This window comes from Temnothorax nylanderi, unplaced genomic scaffold (assembly GCF_030848795.1).
Source record: "Temnothorax nylanderi isolate EJ_2023f unplaced genomic scaffold, tnyl_v1.0 TNYL_tig0057_pilon, whole genome shotgun sequence".
Lineage (NCBI taxonomy): Eukaryota > Metazoa > Arthropoda > Insecta > Hymenoptera > Formicidae > Temnothorax > Temnothorax nylanderi.
The window spans coordinates 5,691-26,604 of NW_027249119.1; the positions used below are offsets into that span (position 1 = coordinate 5,691).

General features: G+C 39.6%; 1 protein-coding gene across 1 annotated transcript; it reads right to left on the reverse strand.

Annotated features, from left to right (window-relative positions):
* Window positions 1-14,354: 14,354 nt before the first annotated feature.
* On the reverse strand, window positions 14,355-16,434 carry LOC139773128 (uncharacterized). The gene is made up of 6 exons (XM_071707386.1): window positions 16,111-16,434; window positions 15,752-16,009; window positions 15,239-15,447; window positions 14,875-15,077; window positions 14,538-14,686; window positions 14,355-14,471 (listed from the first exon to the last, which is right to left on the reverse strand). Exons 1-6 carry the CDS (start codon window positions 16,432-16,434, stop codon window positions 14,355-14,357), a joined length of 1,260 nt encoding a protein of 419 aa, XP_071563487.1.
* Window positions 16,435-20,914: the final 4,480 nt, after the last annotated feature.

Here is a 20,914-nt window from a genome sequence, read left to right on the forward strand (position 1 = left end):
TAGTAAAATAATAAAATTAATGTAAAAAAAATCTGAAATATATTCTTTCAACATAGTAATACGTATTAAAAACTTTAGAATATCCTAGAAGCGATGATTTGATCTCGACCCTAAGATTGTTTCATCAAGGTGGATCGATTAACGTTCTTTTCGTATACCTGAGTGAACCGGTGCGCATCCTGCTGGCTAGTAATAATCTTTACCTACAAAAACGTATCTATATACACCCGCCTATCTATTCACATCGACGGGAGAGATAATTATTTTCCTTTGTACCTGTCTCTCGTAGGATAGGTATCTAACGCCATGCGGCGAGAGACCGGGCCGTTTTCATGTTCCCAAATTAGGCAAAGCAAAATGGTGTCGGGCTTTTAGCGTCAGAGCAGAAAATTTCCATTGTTCCAATTACCATTCTTTGAATTAGAACGGAAACCATTCGTTCTAAATGTTTTAGATATAAAAACGTCTCAGTTGAATGCTTTGCAAATAATCACTTTGAATTTTATATACACGTAATACTTTTTCATATTTTTTAATATTTATTTTTATGTTTTCTGTTTAAATAAAATTTTGCGTAAAAATTGGATTATATACTTTCCAATCGCGTTGCGATGAACGGGATGGACGACGCAATTTTTGCGTCGATTCTTCCGACGCCATTCAATAACGACGCGGCATTTGCGGAGACGAGCAGGCTGAGTATCGGTAATTCACCAGTGATTTATGCGATAACATGCTCCTTTATTACCGGCGATTGCCTCGCGTATTTATTGCCGGTAAAGTTTTCGGGCAATGGTAGCATTAGAAAGCCGTGGCGTAGTCGCTAAATGTCGCTTAGGTATTCGCCGATGCTTATGGCCTTATGGTAAATATACGGGACCCGAGGTCTCGGGGGCGACGAGTCCATAAAATAGAGAAAGAGTATACGCCTAACCGCGAGGGAAGGGCGGCGGACGAAGGGTCAGAGGGGAATCGGGGAGGCAAGAAAAGGGAGGAGATAGGGACGGGAACACGGGTGCACATCTGCCGCTCGCCATAAGGTGATACCAGAAAACGCTCTCGGCTCTCTCTCCCTCGTCTCGATGGCGGCCCCGTAGATCGATCCTGCCCCATACGAAACGAGAACGCCTTCCGTGGTGTATGGTGCGCCGCAATTCGTGCCAAGGAACGGCCACTGACGTACGAGGATTTTGTCCCCGCGGAGATACGTCGATATGTCGGTGCTGTCCCTCGTTAAAACGACTTCGCAAACGAAGCTTCCTTAAATTCCTGCGCCTTCATTTGACGCCTCAATACGTTCAGAAGCGCGGGAAGAATATTTCTAACACACACTCTTCGTTCGCAATATGAATTAAAAGTTCGTAAAAATACAGACTTTATAGGTAAAAGAGGCAATTGGGATTACCACTTTGGATATTCCGGCATTGATGAAGTAGATAATGTCAAGATCTCCCAACGTCCCATAACTCCTATACACATACTTTTCAGAGATGTCTCCCGAAGGATTCACCGCTCCGTTAAGTTTCGAGGTCGTCATGAGTGTCCATCGGATGATTAAAAAAAATGTTGGTCCACACAGACGATCGTTTTTAAGACGCGTCCTCTCAATCCGTGAAACGAGAAGCCTGTTTCTTCACCGGTGATCGTGAGCTCGGAATATCCACGCTACTCTCGATCCTCTCGTCTCTCGTAAACAAACCGTTAAACGACTAACCAGGCAATTAGGGAAATGACCTGTCGGTGGTACGTGCGCGGAAACTCGAACTCGTCCCGATATTTCGCAGGTGAATAAATTACCTGTCATACGTTCTCAGACTCGACACATCGCGCCTTCGCGGCCGTAGATTGCGCGCGAGAAGCCGCGAGCGATAAATTGCGAAGTGTGCCTTCATGTATGTGCGCACGATGTGGATGTCCCAGAAGTCGGTATTATCTCGAGTTGTAAATATCAGCTGTGCTAATTGCAGGAAAAATGGAAATCTTTCCGTGTTTTAAGCACAATTTTACTTAGATCGTAAAATGGAAAGTTAAATGGTAAATTGAGAAGCTTTAAAGACACGAATAATCTTCACGATTAGAATTTTCCTAAGCAAAGTCGTTAAAAGTTAAAAGTGACGTTTCGTTGAGTCCTCGCCGAACAAAAGAAGGTACAGGTAAACAGTACAGTTGTTGGCCACTTTAGAATGATTGACCACAATCTAAAAAATTAAAGATTATAAAGAAATACTATTAAAATGTTTAAAAGTGTTTCTTTTAAAAGTGTATTAAATATTTTTGTATAGAATAATGTTTAGAATTAAAAACATTTTAATAGTATTTCTTTATAATCTTTAATTTTTTAAGATGTGTGTAATCATTGTAGAGTGGCCAACAACTGCACTGTTTACCCCTATCGTATCCCAAATCCATTTCAAATGAATTTACAACGGAAAGCAAATGATTTTTTAGACACGCTGTATTTGTATGTGTGCGTGCATATAGGCGTACACCCGTCACCGGGATTGTGCAATCCCGGAGTGTCAGCGGGTTCGTCGAGGTTCGTTAACTCTCAATTTTGCGGCAGGCCGCACGAGTCGACCCGATCGTTTCGTTCGACTTCGCTCGTCGTTACGTACATACGAGCGGCGATATTTGCAAGCGTCTTGGCCTCGAAAAAAAAATCTACTCTCTGCACAGACGCGCCGTTAATGCCTCAGCGATAAATTACAACCACGGTTATTCCAGCGATGTTCCCTGAGCGGAAATTGATGTCAGGTTTATCGTTTGTACATTTATGTATAATCTCGTTATTAGCGAGAATCAGCTCAGGAAGTCAGGTGTGTGGAAAGAATTCACATTTTGATTGTCCAAGCATGACTTTTGGATGCTTAAAACTGCGAGATGTATTTATTTATAGAGAATATTATTCCGAAAGTATATATGTATATTTTTTTGTTTGATAGACTAACAAGATATTTAAATTAATCCATGATTTGGATAGTTTTATTTTAATATATACAGATGATATATCGATATACATAGATAAGCGAATAAAAAAATATTTATACCGAAGGGGGAATAAAGATATATAACATGCTATTAAAATATAATTATTGTCTAAAATGGCACAAATAGAATTTTAGGTAGCGAGACAATCATGACGTATGTACATATCCGTTTCCTAGCATTTCTGCATAAAAGAGTTATATTTTATATATACCGTTCATAGAATGTGATATACTTGCGTGAATAATCGATGATGAAATCAGTGATATTAATGAATTTCTGGATTTATTAATATAATGTCACATACTCACACACACGCGCGGAAAGATTATTAGAATTCTCGTGGAACTTAATGAAAGCGGAAATTCAAGCAAATAGAAATTTAAAAAATTCTCGGATACGAATAATATTATCTTCCATTACTGCGAACCTTTGTCGACATTAAAACCTGTCGCTTTGCGATATTTTTTCGTTCGTGCAATATGTATGTTGTCGGCGGGCAATAAATTCCGCAGATAATGATGTCGTGTGTCACCGCGTGATAATTGTATGTCGCGAACGAATTTAGCAGTGTAACGTTTACACTTTGTGGAGTGCCTGCGGACATAAAAAGAGCTTGCATTTTAATCGAACGGCGGAGATAAAAAAAAACTGGGTCGGAAATGAAAAATCTCTGTGAAAGAAACGGCAAGCAAGTCGAACGCGCAAGCCGAATCGCGACGAGCATTCGCGGCGAGCGAAAGAGAACGAGGAAAGAAACGAAGGGCGAACGATTGGAAAGAGAGGCAAGAAGATCGTAACACGACTCGCGTGCCAAGGTCCGCCATGTTTCGCCAGGAGTCCACTACCGGCGAAATTAACCGTACGCGTTCACTCGGGGACAAAAACTAATGGCTTTCACGCTAGCCACTCAGGATTAATTAACGAAACAACTAAAAATGGCGGCCTTCGTGCACCGGCGAAAGGCGTGCGCGACCATATAGGACGAGATTCTGCGCATTCTTTCCCTGGACCGCAGAAGATATATGCGCATAAAATTTGAATGAGAAATAGGAAGGAGCACATAAAAATATATAATTAATAGAAGTGTGCAGTATACACCAAACAATAAAAATAGAAAAAGAACAGAATATAGCGAGGACATTTTTAGGATAACTCAATTTTTGCATGATTATTCGTTAACCCTGTTTTTTGCATCTTTTATATAAAGATCAAGCAATGCTGGAAAATATTTCAAGTCCCGAAAATTGTATCAAAGGAAAAAAGATAAAATATGAAAATAAGTACAAGCAAAAATGTGACACAATATTTTAAATTAGAATTCATAATATCTGATAAGATTGAAAATTATTAGACTATTATTATGCCTAAGAGACATTCAATACTAAATGGCTTTATATTCAATAATCTTCAAAAAGCAAGCTGTCCGTTTGTCCCGACGCGACGTCTCGAAGTAGCGATCGTACGCGCGGATGATCCAGACAGGCCAGGTTTCGACTTTCGGAGGAAGACGTAGGCGAGTCACGCGACAGCTTGACAGACAGACATTAACGATCTACGATGGATCCGCGTGATTGCCATCGCCCGATCACGCACACCGTCGTATCGGCTTCTCGGAGTCGCGCGGGGAAAATCGAGATTCGAAACGATTCTCTCGTCATCATTTCGCGCGCTTGCGTTTTGTGGTTGTATGCAAACAAATGGGGAACATGAGGAAGGGAGAAAACTACATATATCTGAAACGGGAGAAAGCTCGTTTGTTCTCTTTCTCTTTCCGTCAAACAAGATACAAGCGAACGGAATCAGAATCAGTGAAAAAAATACGCAAAATAAAAATATTCCAGTATTTACGTCAAATTAAATTTAGTAGACATGCGGAAAGGAGGAAAGGAGAAACGTCTAAAACGATCTTTTTCTTATTGTTAGACTGTGATTCGAATCGAGTACATTACGGAGCATCGCACGTCATTATAATGAACCAGCTTTAAATGCCGATTGCCGGAATAACGCTAATACATGCGATTACGCAATGTATAATTATACACGAAGAGAATGACGCCGACAAAGAGGATATCACCTCACGTAATTGCTATTGCTATAAATTACACATATTACAATTTCAGGCTCCATTATACCTCCCATTACATACCGCAATTTTAGTCGGTTATAACTGTGCGCCGGCGTCATTAAGTATCCAAACTCATTATACTTTTATTCCGGTGAACGCTCCAAATCGCATAACCGATTTCCTTACATTGAGACTTTAAATCCATGTATCCCCATACCGACTTTTCAAATGTTTCCGGAATTCGCTTTCAAAACTGGCAGCTATTCGCGAAAATTATGAATTACGTAGAATTACTTTATTTATTTCTCCATAATTGACGCGACATTAATCAGCATTATGAGACGCATTTACGCGACATTCCCACGAAATAACGTAGCGCGCATTCGACGCATTAGTCGTGCGAATCACGGTCGCATTAACGCGCGCGGTAAGGCCCAGCTGTCAAATTATCGAAGCGCCGAGCATCCTTCTTCAAGAAATTCATCTCCATCATCCTCCCTCTTAGCGGCGCGATCCCGCGGGATAAGAACGGAACGCGCGCTCGCGATCCTCTTCGCGGGACGCGCTCGTTGTTCCGGTGTGTACCCTCCGGTGTACGTACACGCGTCTCTCGCACGCACCTACACACTCGCGCGCACAAGTGTCTCGAATGGCGCGCACCTTCGCATGGTGGTTTCCACACGCGTAATCACCTGTCTCGTCCATCATAAGGCCCCGTACCTGGCCAGATGTAATATGCCGTGGCCCACGCAAAACCCGTCCGACATCCCAACGTTTCAACACACGCCCACGAGCGGTCGGCTCGCTTTCAAAATGTCGTAAGTCAAATTGCCCCGGAGTGCACCGTTTCATCATCTGGACGCGGGGCACCGGCGCGGCGCGCGGATTGCGCGCGTTGCTTTAACGTTGCGCTGCGTTGCATTGCGCTGCACTGTGCGCGCATCGCGTTGAGGGCCCGATTCGCGCGTCCGCGCGCGTGGGCGTGCGGCGCACGTATATACGCGTGACCGACGGACAGGCATATCCGCGATCAAATGCCCGAGATCGCTGATTAGCCGCCGCGAATACCAACCGCGGTGGAACTCGCGAGCGGATATGTGTATGTATTTCTACGCGCGTATTGCAATCAGACGGCGCGTCGTCTAATTGTAAGGAGGAATCACTTGGTCTGGCGATTTTATGAAGATTTCGGATGATCGACCCCATCACGAATCAGTTAATTTATGATTGCGGTAGAATCGTTAGTTACGAATGAGCCAAGAACGTATATTTCGTATCTCTTTAAGAATGTATCTCGAAAAAAAAGTGTGATTCATCAGCGAGTCCCGGGTCTGACATTCGATCTCGGAAACGTAACTTGCCCAATTAACATAGATTAGACCATATCACAGTAGCACGGAATTGCAGGGGAGACCCGAGATGGCTCCACGCCAGAAATATGATACGTATCGTATATCTAAAAAGACACCAGCGGCGTTTCATTAAGCATACTTATAGCGCGGTACTTCAGTGGAAAAAACTAACGGCGAACACAACGTATATAACTCACGTCACGTCTATGAATTGTAACCTGACATTGTACGATCGCGTTGCACCTGGGTTGCACCCGTGGCTTATTCTATAAAAAAAATAGACACAGAAATCAAAGATAAATATATGATAATACGAAAACTATAATGACAGAGCTGTCGAGCGAGTAAATTAAACGTTTCATATTTTTGAGATCCATCTCGTCGGAAGATTTCAATCGTTACGTGAGTGACGTCAAATACACACAATTGCAGCTTTATATAGAATTCTAGTGATACCGCATGTAGGAAAAAGAAGGGTTTACAACCCTTCCGATTGTCCGTTACTTTTTTATGCAAAATACATCGCGGTACATACTCTTGTATCGCGTCCTTCACGTTACTATTTTCTATCCGCCTATATGGCGGATTAATCTTTCATATTAAATAATTCCGTAACTTTTGCCGCTTCAACATGGAACAAAATGACCGTTATTTCTCCCAAGTGGGCCTCGACGTCCAACGCGATATCGGTAAGTATCTAAGCGTGGTTCGGGAGATTCCACGTAGCAGCGCTCACGTATAACGTAAAACATCGACATCGAGCCGCCGTGCGCCTTTGCGGCGCCTAAAACGCGAAGTCCCGCAATAAATTGTCGCCGAGGTATCAATAACCCTGATACCGCGTGCATCTTAAGCGCCGGTTAATAGTCGCGCTGCGCGCACCGCTCCGACTCGTTCTTCCCATCCCCGGCCTCGGTCGACTTTGAATAACGATCCATGACGAATTCGGCGGACGGCCCGACACCTGAGCCGTCTCACCGGCTGGTATTCATCCGACAGCGGTGCTCCATTTACATGAGACGCTAGATACAACGCGGGGAGGAAGGAGTGGCGGCGTATATCGGAGCGGAGAGAAGAGATGTAACCGGCCGCTAGAAAAGCGTGAAAATTTCGGAACTGCGGTACAAACACACTGTGGGTGGTCGTTCTTTCTCAGCTAAACTCTTTTTTTTCTCTCTCTCCCTCTCTCTCCCTCTTTCAGTTTCACCCTTTTTTTCTCCTTTTTATGCTTCTTTTTTTTCTTCGGGGATATCTTTCACCTTCATTGTTTCACGGCGAGTTATGGTTTTCCACGGTGCAGCGCTCGTTGAGTGCGGTAAGCCGCGTGATTGCGCAGCGCAATTCATCAAAAGGAGCCAAGGTAGAAATAAGGTTTTCGAGTATCGATACCGTAGCTCAAGGATTAAACCGATAACGATCGCCGGCCACGGTACGCTTCGGCTCCACGTGTCCGACGTAATTAATTGCGTCGACGTCTTTATAGTGATACGCGCGTATTCCTCGGCCGCGGCTATTTTTATGCCGATGGCGCTCGCCGGGCAATTTGCCGTGATCTATCGATGGTGGAAGCGGCTAGATAGACATTCCTTTCCTCTAGGTATCGTGCTATCTAATGTAGTAATTATTAATATTGTTCCGTGATTTATATCGCGAATTTATAGAGATAAATAATTTTACAAGTGCTTAACACTTTAATATATCGTGTATATAATTCACTCGATTGAAGAGAAAGAATTTGAAAAAAAAAACATGCGGTTTCTAACGATTTCTAACGTGCCTCATTAACACGGTGTCTACCTAACGAGTTTCGTATAATTTACCCTATACGCCACGATAGAATTTTCATTATTACCGAAGCATATAATAATAAAATATTGTGTAACGTCATTAAAAATAAAATGTATTAGTTATCGAATAGCGCACTTTTTACTTTACATTGCTATCCAGCTATCTGCGTCGTTCAAAATTTCGTCATTTTACTGGATGACATTTACTTTTTTTTTTTTACAAAAGTTCCGATGGCGCCGGTCAGCACTAATGATCACTAAGGTGCCTGGAAAGCCAAGTACCGGTCACGAAGGACCACCATGTGATACTGACCAGTCAATATACTAACTATTCCCTATTTTCCTAAACTTATTTGTACGTTATTTTTCTACGATTGACATTTCTTAAGACTCTATTTCTTTTAGAAATCGATGTCTTTGTACCACAAATGACTCGACAATTTAGCAAATTTTTTCAGAAGCTTTTCTATTTATCTTGAATCATACATCATCTATTTTGAGGATTTTGAATAGTAAAAAGGATACAAATTCTGAAAAAGGTAAATGCTATTATAATAATAGAGGTAATTTTACAGTTTTCTTCGAAGTAAAGGCCATCATTGAATTCGCAGAAGAGAATCTGTCATAATAGATCATGATTGACACGTAAAATTGCTTATTGAATACGATCTCTCATCATTCATAATACGTACGCGAGATTTAGGCAGCTATTATCGATTTTGTAAATAAAAAGTACGATCGGAACGACGGGGGGTATCTTTGCCTTGACCGAAGAGACAGCCACGACGCCAGTTCTGGTCAGTTCGGATCAGCGAGAACATTTTTGCAAATAAAAACGTATAATTCCGCGTTATACGCGACGGCTTTTAAGACCGCGTCATGCATCACGCCCATATCCGGCCTCCCGTTTCCGGTCGCGGAAAGCATCGGTGAGTCGCGGATGGCATTGAGACGGAGAAGGAGAGACAGGGAAGAGAGCGAGATGTGTGGACGGAACGAGAAAGAAAGAAAAAAAGAATAGAAACTGAATCCAAACACACATACGCGGCGATAATGTTCGGCAACCAGCCGGCCCGGTGGATCTGCACGGGTAAATACGCGCAGACACGCCCGTCGCAATTACACGAGTGCCTGCAAGTATAATGAGGCGTGCGTTTCATTGTGATTTATGCAACGGCCGGAGCTACGTTTGTGTGCGTCGAGGGGCCACCTCTCTCTATCTCTCTTTCTCTCCCTTAGCTCGACAGTAAATTCACGTAGAATAGACACGCGGAATTGAAGTACGACCGAGAGCTAACAATTTGAACCATCGGAGGATAGTCAGTCAATCTTCGATGTTGATAAAGAACTTAGATTGGTGCAGTTTGATTCATATTCCATTCTCACTCTTCGGTTTATTCCGTTTATAACTGATCGTTTCGCGCGAGAACCATTTAGCGATTTTTTACATTGCATGTAATCTGTGATGAATCAAAAAGAATCGCGAAATTGGCTCCTTTAGGAGCGATTATTCTCAACTCGATCCTGTTGATGTTAACCCTTCAATTGCCGTTAAATATAAGTAATTCAATTATTGAGCATCGTAACAACGCACAATCGGCCGTTTCGCAAGAGATCAAAGAAATAGCAGCATATAATGTACCTCTCGGATATATCCACGTGCACCATAATTAGATGTAAATTCGCCGCCCACTTGTCTTGATTGATTCGCAAATGTCGTATAATGGGGCGCTAGGAAGGTCAATTTGTTGGTCGCGCGTTAAATATGCAATCTCAAGGGGGGATCATCATCGGTTCTCTCGAACGAGGAGGTTTCACATTACCAGCGGACTCGCGTGGCAATCGTCGTGACGCGGAGAGAGATATTAACCTTAAAGGATTGTAAATATCAATGCGTAATAAATTACGCTGAATAGGCGAGATTATAGGCGGCCGACCGGTGATTTAGCGGTGATTTTTGCACTCGGCCGCGTAATACTCTGTCATTAATACTTTTTCTCCCTCCGTCCGCCGTTCATGCGCGTCGAAATAATAATATTTTTGATACACTTGGTCGCAAAATTACACGCGGTTAATACGACGCGGGGATCTCCTTCGTAGGTGCATCCATATGCGATAGTTGGTATCGCCCAGGAATCCGAGGTCTTCGCAAAAATGCGTTTCGCAAAAACGCAAGCGTAATGGAAATTGTATATTACTCATTGTCAGTACTTTGACGTTTTGCTTGTACCGTAATTTCCTGCGCGCGTTTACGGATGTCGACGATCATTAGAGCTGTACGCTCAACTATAATGTCTCATTCTGTATAAAAATACTATAATGGCAGAAGAGACGCGTCGGGAGTGTCTATCACCTTTCAGACAACTGAATGAATTTGGAAAATTGCGAGGGAAAATTTTCCTCGTATCAAATCCTTGTTACATTAAGTGACTATTGTTCGAGATATCTCTCTCATTTCCGAATATGAGCAATAATGTAAATAATAGTTACGAACGTGACGTGTCGATCGAATAGCCTAACGTTAAGACGGACATATAATAGGGATAAAATGATGAATTGATAGTAGACAGCGTTCATAAATGCGGTCTACTTATCGCGGTCTTATCTTACATCGCGTCGTTAATTCTGCATCGACAAATACAGGCGCAACAACCATTCCGCGTGTGACTTAAGCGATAAATTGATCGAGACCTAAACAACTCGTCAAAATGCTGACGCATGACCCGCCCGACATGACAGGCGTCATGGACCTTGCGTGTCCCGCTCAGCCGGTTTAATATTATTCGGTTACATGTATTATTCAATCAGCCAATAAGACGGAAAACACGCGATTTATGCGATCCACGCGGGTGAGAGCGGAGGGATCACGTTTTGGGTGGACAGATCGCGCATGAATCACATCATCGTTCCTCGATTACGCGGCTATTATACGTTTGAACTTTGAACAGCTAATAAAAAAGGTCGACGAGAATGAATTTTTTCTCCCTCAAAATTAACCAAATTAAATTAACTTGAATTTTCGCTTTAAAATTAATTAAAATGTAAGTGACCAAATTTAAATACAAATTTTCTGAAAACAATTCAAAATCATATTTTTACAATAGCTGATTTAATTACTGCATTGTGCTTTTATCGAATTTGTTTCTTAAGAATATGATATTGTGGAATTTTTAGCTGCCAATTTTTGGCGTTTGATAGTATATAGCGTAAGAATTTATAAGAAATATGACGATAGGAGATAAATTATGTTATGGTTCGTTGAATATAATTAAAATTTTCTATCGGTCGCAAAAAAATAAAATCGACATAGCGATAACTCGCACGTTTACAAAAAAATATTGTAGTCAGAAACAGGACGTCTTTGTGTACGTAAGAAGAGTCATGAGCCACGTTCTCAATCTGGCATCTTGAATGTAATCTCGTTGTCAATTGGTACTCCGTTGAATAGCGCCGCCATAATAACGAGCTCTTTACATTCCAGATTACACGTGCGGCTTGGAATGGTGCGCGGCTTACAAGCGCTATAAAGCAATAAAAGTCGATTTGCCTGTTGTATGCCTAGGCAGTGATATATCGCTACTTAACGCCCGCGTAAATCGAAGAACGTACCTGACAATCCCGAATTTTATTATCTATCTCTTTTTTTCCTTTCTCCCTTTTCGAATCAGCGAATCGAGTAATGTTCGAAGCTTTTGAGAGATCGAATTTATGAGAAGTAGCATACACTAAGTAACAAGAATATATATATCGATATCTGAATCACAAGTTTAAAACCTATCTTCACTTGTACTCGACACTGTCGAAATATCGCTGACGCTAGAATCGGCCGTTTTCGAACCGCATGGATTACTGGGTTCGCCAAAAATCATGCTTTTTTCCCTACAAGCTCCAGCGCTGCAATTCGTTAAAGTGCTGTCGCACTTTTTCAAGTCGCACTTGAATCCCAATACCCGTTTAGCCCTAAGGCCGTTGTACAAAAACCTCACTTTCGCCACGGCGCGACTCGTAGTCTTCTTAAAAAATGGCAAGGGATTCTGTTGGAAGTTATCTATTGAGAGCCTCCAACTTGTGCAGAAATATTTCAACGACGGAGAGACGAGAAACGCAAAAAAGGACCTGGAACTTCCTCGACGTTTCTTTCATTTTTGTTTTCAGTTGACCGAACAGTGGCATCTCTCCCGCGGGCTTTGTCTCGGGCTTCTTTTGACGACATGATGATTCACGCAACGCTTGCGGTTTGCAGTCTGACGTTTGAGGTCTGAAATATATAATATAAAATGTATAATTGACATTAGTGCAGCCAGACCATCTTGGAGCAGAATGTGTAAAGATGGCTTCTATGTAGAGAAGTATTCATTACTGCTTTGGATATATACACACAGAAAAATAATCACTCTACAGCCAAGAAAAGCACTTACTTATTTTATTTTACTTCTTTTAAGTAAGTTTTCTTACAACAAAGGATATTTTCTTACTAATAGTTTTCAAATATCTTGACACAAGTCTTTGAAAAAACAGAATATTGTTTTGAGTAAATGTAATTCTTACAATGATTTTATGGTAGATTTGCGGGATACATAACCTTCTAAGGTCCATAAAGTCATTGTAAGAATTACATTTACTTAAAACAATATTCTGGCTTTTCAAAGACTTGTGTCAAGATATTTGAAAACCATTAGTAAGAAAATATTCTTTGTTGTAAGAAAACTTACTTAAAAGAAGTAAAATAAAATAAGTAAGTGCTTTTCTTGGCTGTAGAATGATTATTTTTCTGTGTGTACACACGTATTTCATGTCCACAATGTCCCTCGATATTATAATATTTAAAACTACATATGTGGTCGTATATTTAGTTAACAATTACGCATTAATAAAAAGATATATTTGATTAATATTGTATGTACAATTGAAGACTACATCGATTACTTTAAACTTTAATTTATCTGATATTTTTGATCCGTTAAAATTATAAAATTTTTGAAAGAAACATCAGTTAAACAAAGATTAAAATTCTTAGTAAAACAGATTATTAAACGAACATATGTACCCATTCGAGCTGGTTTTTCTATACTCTGTGCATGATTTTGAACATCCGCTTTTAGAGGAGAATGACTTAATTCTGTCTGTAGACCTGCGTGATGTAGATTCTAATCGTTGCTTGTCAAATATTGATGTATTTTCTTCCTTCTTCAAGGATACTTCAAATGATTCAAAAGTCAAGATATAAGTAGATCCATCAAAAGATGTCGCGTCTTCATCTTTCTCTTCCATCTTAAATTTTAAGATGTTTTTCCAAATTCTATCGTTAGTCTTTCTTCGGCTTGTTCGCAATAAGTTTCGACGAAACTTCTTTCAATCGACTAATTCTTTTGCTTCATCAACGCATTGTTTTTTGGAACTTCCGATCTATCATCGATTAAAAACGTTTTATAAATTTCTTCTTTGCCGTGCTATTGAATTTATATCGAGAATCGAGAAACTGCTTGTAAAGTTTAATTTTATATTTAACTCATACTTCTAAACGAAGTACTCGGAGTAGGAAGCGGAGATCTCATTATTGCACATTCACGAAGAATCACGATGGTCATTGAGCCCACTTTTAATTCATCGTCAATAGTGATAGCTGGACTCCTCGCTATTGTAAGGACTTTCTTCATTTCGTACACCTAAATTCGTGCATAAATTTAAAACAAAAATTTGTTTCTCTCTTTTTGCATGTATTTACTATTTAAATTTATAATAAATAATTGTAAGTATTTATAGATAAACAATAAAATCTAACCTGATTATCATTCGAAGATCGTGTGCATACATCCCGAAACCTTTTCTTGAGATTCCTGCAGAACCTAACAATCCTGTGATATACGGTCGAAATTATGGAATATTTTGATTGTAGTTAAGTCACTCTGTAAACGTAGACAAAAAGTCAACAAACTAAAATTTGTAAGTTGAATGTTGTGAAACTCGATTGAAGTACAATCGATATATTTCGTAACGTCTGCTAACATCAAGCATAATTACATCAAGCAAAATGCGGATATACCTAATCACATTGTGTTATTTAAAAATTTTTTTAATTATTTAAAAGTTACACTTTGAAAATAAATATTAGTACATCGATATATAAGATTAACCTATATCTTCGAATATATATACTACATATTAATCTCTGCTTTTAGTTTTTGAAATTTTTGTTGGAAGTTTTTTAATACAACGAACGCTTCTTTCAATGATCGCCTTTGTTCTTGGTTTACTTGATATATTTCTGGCTGGAAGCTCCTACAGAATAAATAGAATTGATATACATATATTGAAAAATAAAATTTATAAATAAATTTTATATACCGTGCTTAAATCCACGTTCGATTCAAAATCGTTTGTGATATGCTTTTTGCTGCCGGTATTTTCACTGCTAAATGCCTCTCGAGACTTCAACGCATCTTCGTACGTCGTTTGGATGTTCTGACCGTATCGTATTTCTCTGGGTGGCACAACTGAAAGTCATATGTTAAAGATTTAACTGTGATTGATTAATTTTCTCTAGAATAATATTACTAACAATTTTTAATTAATTTTATTCTTTTATTAACTTCATATATATATATATATATACTATATAAATATAACTAACAAAGTAATATATATAATATATGTATAGTAATTCTGTCTGTATGCATTTTACTATTTGATTTATCCATCCTGTTCTTTCTATCTTCGTATTGTATGTTGTCATGTGTTTCTTTAGACCTGTGTGATCTCTTTGGTGTATTCCGCTCGTCGTTTCTGTCTTCTTGTATTTCCTTAGAAAACTCAGAAGTAACGATACTCTGTTCGCTTGCAACAGCTCTTTTAACGTATCGTTGAGTCGGTTCGTGGCTATCGTGACTACTAAAAAGATTTTGAAGTAATATAGAGATATTTTTGTACACGTAAAAATTTAATAGATTCTGTATACAAAAATAAATTTATCTAATTAATAGTATCAATTACATAATTCAAAAGCCGAAAAGCGTTATATAATAATTTTGAAGATATAGAAAATTTACCTTGTAACTTCAATCAATGCTGATTTCATATCGAGATTGTAATGTGGAGTCGTGTAAGAATCTGCGTACTCGTCTGTATGTTCCGTTCGATGATTCGCATACTCGGTTCGCTTCGGTTCACTTGTCAATTCTCTCGAAGAAGCTCCGAATCTAGAGCTGGAAACATTACTTCTTTCTTTCGGCGTTGATGTCACAAAACGACGTGGAACCTATCGAAAGGTACAAATTATACAAAGTCGTTTTTTCATTACACCGTGGTAGTGATTTTTCAAGTTCTTTGTTACATATATTACTAGTTTACAAACAGTAAGCTTTATCTCGCTTGAAGCTTTAGCTTGTTTGAATAAACGTTATATATTTAAAAAAAAAGTTATTTTAATACCCTTTATTTGCTCGTATATTGGTCGTATTCCTTGGTTAATAGCTTTTGCTTTGAACGAGCCGAAAAACAGTTTGCTTAAGCTTTATCAAGCATTTTAAATTTGTAAAATAAGAAATTAAGAGGGACTGTACCTCATCAGTGCCTTCTTCAAGCAACATTAAAGTGACTGATGATCCGTCTAAAACGCCATGGAGATGTGGCAATTTTTGTTGACAACAATCGACCGAACGCCCTTTTAAAATTTTCCACCAGGAATTTTCATCCTCCAGGAATGTTCTTACTTTCTCCATTTCCCGTAAACAGGCCGTTACTGCATTATGAGCATCTTTCAGTTCATTAATTTTGACCGGTAGTTCCAACGACTTGGAACTTTCCTGTCGAATCTTGTTCTAAATTTTGAAGAAGCTACCGTGTGTACAAGATATAATCCAAAACACCCATTCTTATTTATCATGTTTGTTTAATATTTATATGTTTGTTAATGGGTTACCGTTCCGTCATGACATTTTGGTCTATCAAGACCTTGAACATTTCTCTTCAGTTCTTGAATTTTATTTACGGCACGATCGACATTGTAGGAACGTGAATTAAATTCGTATTTCAAATCCGTACCGACTTTCGCATTACATCTCCTTGGCTCGCAGTACTCTCTTCGTCTCGTGACAGGCGATTTATAACGGCTTTCCAAAGTGCGTGGATTGAAAGCAGCTGGCGGACTAAGGTGAGTGCAAATTCTACACGGAGGTTCCTGAAAAGGCAAAATATTACATTCGAAAAGATGTACATTGTCAGAGATACACTCGCGATATAACATCTAACCACATTTTCTTAAAATTATTAAGATTAAATTTTTTTATTAAAACCTATCTAAAAAATCAATATTTACATAAGTAATTGAATTGAATTTAATATACACGTTATCTAAAAATGTAGAATAGGTTACATGCCATTTAGATAAGAAATTTTTTTATATTTTCTATATTTCTTTCAATATCAATAATAATCGTAAGCCATGTCGTATTCGGACATATTCTTCAGTTACAGGGTGAATTTGCATATCTTGTTATCGTTCTGCCGGAAATATTTACTGACGTTTTACATTTCGGATTTTAAAATATATACATATGCGTATGGTAAAATGGGTAAAAAAGACTAGATGTGAAGTGAGACTACATTGTTTTTATAAAAGAACGAAACTTCAAGTATAAAATAGTATTATATAAAATAGTTTCTCTCTCTCTAGTAACTTATTTTTATTTGATATATAATAAAAATTCTGTAGACATACGTCACCTTCGTTATAATAAATGCTGTATATTATTTTGACATTATTATTCATAATGTCTGAAGAGAATATTTCGGGGATCATTTGCATTTACAATTATATTACGAAATACAATTTTAATTCCACAATGCGAAACTTAATTGCAGATTTCTATCAACTAAAGTCATTTTAAAAAAAGGCATTGCCCCGCCTTATTTTACGTAGAAATCTGCGATCTCCGACAGCGTACGGTCTTTAGCGTGAATAATCCCTCCTTTGAAAAATGATCCAGCCGGCTCATGTGGCTACTAAAAAATGAAACGGCATTTGTATCACCGCGACGTTTATCCTGAAAACGGACTTTGTGTTCACCTCGATGTCACGCTTACATACTTCTTTTCGCGACACACAATGAAGACTCCCACCGCGTTTAATAGTAGCTCTCAGATCTATTTGTTCGCTTTTTGCGAACAACATAACGTAATATCGCACTCAATAAATTGCACAACATTTCTCAAACATTCCGCAGAAAAAAATATTTTTTCACGGCTATCCTCTTAAGCGAAATATAATATATATTTTGATATAGATTGTCGATATGCTTTTAAACATTTTGCGTGATGTCTCACATCACATAAACGTAAGCGGAGCTGTCTCGAAAATTAAAGCGTTAAGGTAAGGTTAAGGTTTCACGTCGCTGGAATACCAAATCGGCAGACTGTCGGGTAGGGTAAATGTACCAATGCCTGGACACGTACCTATGTCTGGACATTTTTATCATTTTAGTCCTTAAGGCCCAGTTCCACAAACATCGGTTCACTTTTAACCTTAGGTTAACTCACTCTTTGTCTCTTTCTAACGTCCCCTTTAATCTAAGGTTAAAAGTTAACCGGCGTTTGTGGAACTGGGCCTAAGTAAGTTATAACGCGAATTAAAATCAAAGAATCAAAGATAAAAATATTTTTCTTGTATTATATTTTTATCTTTGATTTTAATTCACGTTATATTTATTTAAAAACTAAAATGATAAAGGTGTCCAGACATAGGTCTTAAGTGTCCCGGCATTGGTACATTTACCCTACTCGACGGTCTGCCGATTTGGTATTCCAGCGACGTGAAAATTCGAGTGACTGTGAAATCCTTAAATCAAAAAGTCGGGTGCTGAAAAGACGAGCTTGTAAACGGTTCGTTTACATTTCTCCGGGTTCTCGAAACCGGGCGCATCCTCCCTCGAAATCTTGCCTCGAAATCTTCCTTCGAAATCTTGCGCGACCGAACGACCCGCATAATTGCATTGTGATGAGAGCCGTAAGCCACGTACACTCGCATGGCTGATTCACAATGAGGAAACGTGAAGAAAAAAAGTCAACGAGATTGTCTCCGCCCGGGGCGACTCACGGGACTCTCGAGAGTGTCGCGCGCTTTGCTCTCCCATTCATTTGCAAAGGAGCGTGGCACCGTATGGGACCGTGGATGGGATCGCTTTCTCGCGAACGCGCACCGTAAGACGCGCCTCGCAATAGCGCCGAAATTGGGTCATTCAGGTGCAAAGTAGGGTGAAACCCACTATTCTCTCCTAATCCCAATACCGGCCGATTTTTCACACAAACCGCCGCGCCGACCCTATAGCTGGCGTCGCGCGTCCTCTCTTAACTCGAAAAAAATCTCGTTACTGCGCCGTGAAATTCATTTCACAAATTCGTTTCCCTCCCGCCGCGGTCTCGGCTGAGCTCGACCGTCCGTATAATTAAGCAATAAAACATGAATTATGGTAAACACATCCTGCATTCCTAGACATTAAGCTACGGAATGGTATTATACAATTATTTACGTTATTATCCTGAAGTTGAAATAATTTCTAGGTAAAATACGCGCGCGACATTCATAAGAAATATGAAAAAAAAAAAAAACCGTTCGCATTACGATATTAATATTTTTATGCGTTGTATTACGATCGCGCGCCCGAGAGATAATGCCCGTGACGAATGCCACGCCTTTCAAGAACTCAAACGTTCCGCATTTAAGAGAGCTCTATTTTCATCCGCGACTTTTCTTTTATGAATCTTCGGAACAAAGTAAGAGGAAGTATAACCGCATTAAGAAAGTTCCACGGCGGGCACGTATGTAACCGGCGAAGAATGTGAAGCGCGCGCGCGCGATAAAATTCAGCTCGTAAATCTTCGTCGAATGGATTGTTTGCGGACGTAGCTTGGCGGATGCCCCGCGAAGAGGTTGCGCCATCCTGAAATTGGGTTATTCAAGTGCAAAGCAGGGCGTCGATAGCGTACGAGGGCGATCCTTCAACGTCCTGCGCTCCGGCGAGCGCTCCCCCGAACACTTTTTCTCGAAAAATACGGATTTCGTTCGCGGTGCCGTGAAAATCGGTTAGACGAGTTCGTGAATTTCCATGTGAAACGAGCTGGTATCCTCACGTTAATATCGCATTGTATCGCGTGAACGACGTGACCGTCATGTTCCTTTCCGTTCGTTTTCCATGAGTGTTAAGTGTCACTTCGTGATACAGCAGGTATTCTTAGGCCGGTTCTACAATCAGTCGTATGTTGGATGTCAGAACGCAGCCGATGGTCCAATAAGAGAATTTCTTTTTCGAAAACGAATTTTTCTCATTGGACCATCGGCTACGTTCCGACGTCCGACTCCGACATACGACTGATTGTAGAATCGGCCTTAAAGTTTTGAACGCGGAATTGCCTGTGAGACGCCCTATATATGATGCACTCATGCCAAGATTGCCAAACAGACAAAGTTGCTCTCGTTTCTTTTTATGAAATCATTATCGTGTTCGGTGTTGTAACATTTTTTTACATCTACTGCCTACACACCGCATAAGTGAAGAAGTTTTGTAAAGGCTTATCTTGATAAGACAATCTTTATCACTATACATGTGAGATAAATAGCAATTCTTTATGTTATCATCGTTTTTCCTATAATATTATTCTGACTCCGCGTTATAAGTTTTAGTCAGACTAAATTGGTTGTAAATGCGCATTGGCCGCATTGTATTTGTTACTTGCATGCGTGTTTATGGAGAAAGTGATTTTTAAGATCAGGCTTTTAAATCCATATTATGGGTGTTTCAACGAAAAGTGTTCACCGGGTAGTATTTTGAAAACTTTCTTCCGAAAAATGCTGAGACACGTCGATTTTGTTTTGACTTCTATTGTTGTTTAAGGTATTTGGGAAAGTTGCTACCCCGCCTTAGGGGGTTAGCCTAAAGTAATTGATTTTGACAAAGATATCTCCTTCGAAAACAAAATCAACGTGTCTAGCAAAAATCACAAGTTTTCAAAATAATCCCGGTGGATACTTGTCGTTGGGACACCTTGTATACTTACCATAGATTCCATTGTGTCATATAGAAACCGGCGATTTAAAAAGCCATCTAAATTGGTTAAAAGATTTCAATTCTCCAAAATTGACATAAATTGGTACACCATGGGACACCTTTTTTTATTAAACGTTTTCACGCCAATGCCGAACACAGAAGCTACAGTGAACAAAGGAACGCGGAACGTTTCAAAGAAACGGCGGAAAAGCTGCCCGCAAAGTCAAAATAAAGTAATTGTTGCCTCTTTGTGTGGTTCTTATGTCCCTCTCCCAAAATTTTTCTCCATTTGAAACGTTGTAATAGGTAAAACGATTCCATTCGACCGTTCCTTTAGTCCCACCCAAGATGCCCATATTTCTACTCGATAGATTCTCAATGTAAAGATGTGTATCGTTTCACAGCATTTTATAACGCCCTACGGAATTTGACTCTGGAAATGCATAGTCATCAAACGTATCCCGAGACGAAGTGTACGCCACAGCTTGCATTTGTACGCACAACTTCATTCTACGTTTCTTTTTTCAAATATTATTTTGTTACATCTCATTAATATGATCTCATTAATATGATCTTTGACCTGGAGAGCAGCTGGAAGTAAACGTGAGTAATTTGCGAAAGAGCGACCTTTTTCGGAAGTAAAAATATTCGATTTTCTTTTACTGTAGAAAACTTACAAATAAC